This window comes from Ammodytes marinus (genome assembly GCF_949987685.1).
Source record: "Ammodytes marinus genome assembly, chromosome: 17".
In the NCBI taxonomy this organism is placed as follows: Eukaryota; Metazoa; Chordata; class Actinopteri; order Uranoscopiformes; family Ammodytidae; genus Ammodytes; species Ammodytes marinus.
The window spans coordinates 3,907,827-3,910,326 of record NC_137221.1 but is presented as its reverse complement, the minus strand read 5'-3'; the positions used below and the strand labels follow the sequence as shown (position 1 = coordinate 3,910,326).

Below are 2,500 nucleotides of genomic sequence, written 5' to 3'. Positions count from 1 at the left end.
GACACTTTCAAGATGGCGGCATTAGGCCTTGGTCCAAAATATGCAGAAATATGGACATATATGAGACCCTTTCTAAGGGAAAAAATAATAATTAAAAAAAAATGTTCAGCTATTATGCACTAAATTAAATGTGCTTATGGATATTATAATTACTTTCTACAGTATCTGCTAGGAAATAAAACCCACAATTCTACACACTGCAGGTTTAATGGTTTAATAAGGGCCATAAACGCTGCCAAGGTTCAAACTGCTCCTTTTTCTTTAATGCCACGTAGACTGACAACTATTGGTTCCTGCCCCTTTGGAAGATCTACAAGTTTGGGGATTACACATATAACAGCCCCAGGCTCAAACTGCTTCATGTCCTTGTGTGTGGATCAGAGCGTGATTACCCCTCCCTGTTCTCAAACAAATAGTCCAACTCTCACTCTCGCTGCAATATGCAAATCCTGGCAGTCAAAATCAAATCGGATTGGCTAGTGAGTTTAGGGAAGTTGAAAAGGGCTTGGCTTCTTGTATGACAGGTGCATTTGCTATGAGGAAGTGCAGCTCTTCAGTCACTCCCTGCTGTTGAGAGGTGACATGGCGCAGAGCAAAAATCAAGCAGACGACCGGAAATTCTCCTGTTCGATCTGTCTGGATCTACTGAGGGATCCGGTGACTATTCCCTGTGGACACAACTACTGCATGAGCTGTATTGAAACCCACTGGAATGGACAAGACCAGAGGGGAATCCAAAACTGTCCTCAGTGCAGAAAGAGTTTCAACCCGAGGCCAGACCTGGTGAAAAACACTTTGTTAGCAGAGTTAGTGGAGGATCGGAAGAGGGCTTTACTCCAACATGCTGCAGCTGACCAGTGCCATGCAGAACCTGGAGATGTGGCCTGTGATTTCTGCACTGGGAGGAAACGGAAAGCCCTCAAGTCCTGTCTGGTGTGCATGGTGTCTTACTGTGAGCAACACCTCCAGCCTCACTACGAATCTCCTGCTTTTAAAAAACACAAACTTGTGGAAACATCCGTTAAGCTTCAGGACGCCATCTGCTCCCGTCATGATGAGGTGATGAAGATGTTCTGCCGCTCTGATCAGCGGTCTATCTGTTATCTCTGCGCAATGGACGAACACAAAGACCACGACACAGTCTCGGCTGCAGCAGAACGCACTGAGAAGCAGAGAGAGCTCGGGCAGCGTCGGCAAAAAGTCCAGCAGAGAATCCAGCACAGAGAGAAAAATGTGAAGGCTCTTCAACAGGAGTTGGAGGCTATCTATCGATGTGCCGATACAGCAGTGGAGCACAGTGAGAAGACCTTCGCCGAGCTGATCCGTCTCATCCAGAAAACAAGCTCTGACGTGAAGCAGCAGGTCAAACTCCAACAACAAACATTAGTGCAACAAACCAAAGATCTTCAGAAGAAGCTGGACCAAGAGATCGCTGAGCTGAAGAGGAAAGACGCAGAGCTGGAGCTGCTCTCACGCACAGAGGATCACACCCAGTTCCTCCAGAGTTACACCTCACTGGCGATACTTATTGCATCTACAGACACACCAAGACTTAAAGCCAGCAACCTGCCGTACTGTGAGGATGCGATGGCGGCTGTGACAGCGGCAAGAGATCAAATCGAGGCCGTTTTCCATGATGACTGGATGAGGCCGTCACTGACAAAGGACTTGGACGTGTCACTCCTTCAAGCACAGCCGGAGACCAGAGCTGAGTTCCTGGAGTATTCAAGTCAGATCACGCTGGATCCAAACACAGCGGGCAGATCACTGGCTTTATCGGACAGGAACAGAAAAATAACATTTGGGTACGATCCACATCAATTTCTGAACTCTAACCATCCAGACAAATTCGGTCATAGCACTCAGGTCTTGAGTAAGGACGGACTGACTGGACTTTGTTACTGGGAGGTGGAGATGAGCAGTTATGCTTCAGTAGCAGTCGCGTACAAGAGCATTCCCAGATCAGACGTTATTTCATGTGAATTTGGATGCAATAAGAAGTCTTGGGCATTGGCCTGTGGCAGCAGTTATACCTTCAAGCATGACAACAATGTCATCAGCGTCTCAGGTCCTCAGTCCTCCAGAATAGGAGTGTACCTGGACCACAGTGCAGGTGTTCTGTCCTTCTACAGCGTCTCTGAAACCATGACTCTCCTCCACAGAGTCCAGACCAAGTTCACGGAGCCGCTCTATGCCGGACTCGTTCTGGAATCTCATAGTGGAAGCACTGCTGAGTTCTGTGAGCTCGAGTAGTAAATAAAGGTGCGGTGTGTAATATGACATCATCAAGAAAGTTCTAGAAAGTTCTGGAATGCAACGCTCCCTGGGTAACCCCAACCCTTTCGAATAATAACAGAAGCTACAGTGGCCTTCAAGGACAAGAACAATTCTACATTTTAAACAATGCACCTGATGACATTCCAACTATGACACTTTCAAGATGGCGGCACTAGGCCTTGGTCCAAAATATGCAGAAATATGGACATATATGAGACCCTTT

The 2,500-nt window shown here is 47.1% G+C and overlaps 1 protein-coding gene across 1 annotated transcript; it reads left to right on the top strand.

The window, feature by feature from the left end:
• Positions 1-582: 582 nt before the first annotated feature.
• LOC307264132 (tripartite motif-containing protein 16-like) lies at positions 583-2,420 on the top strand (the record flags this gene model as incomplete). Its single annotated transcript, XM_080045404.1, has 1 exon — positions 583-2,420. The coding sequence occupies one exon, from the start codon at positions 583-585 to the stop codon at positions 2,251-2,253; it is 1,671 nt and encodes a 556-aa protein (XP_079901530.1). The 3' UTR covers positions 2,254-2,420.
• Positions 2,421-2,500: the final 80 nt, after the last annotated feature.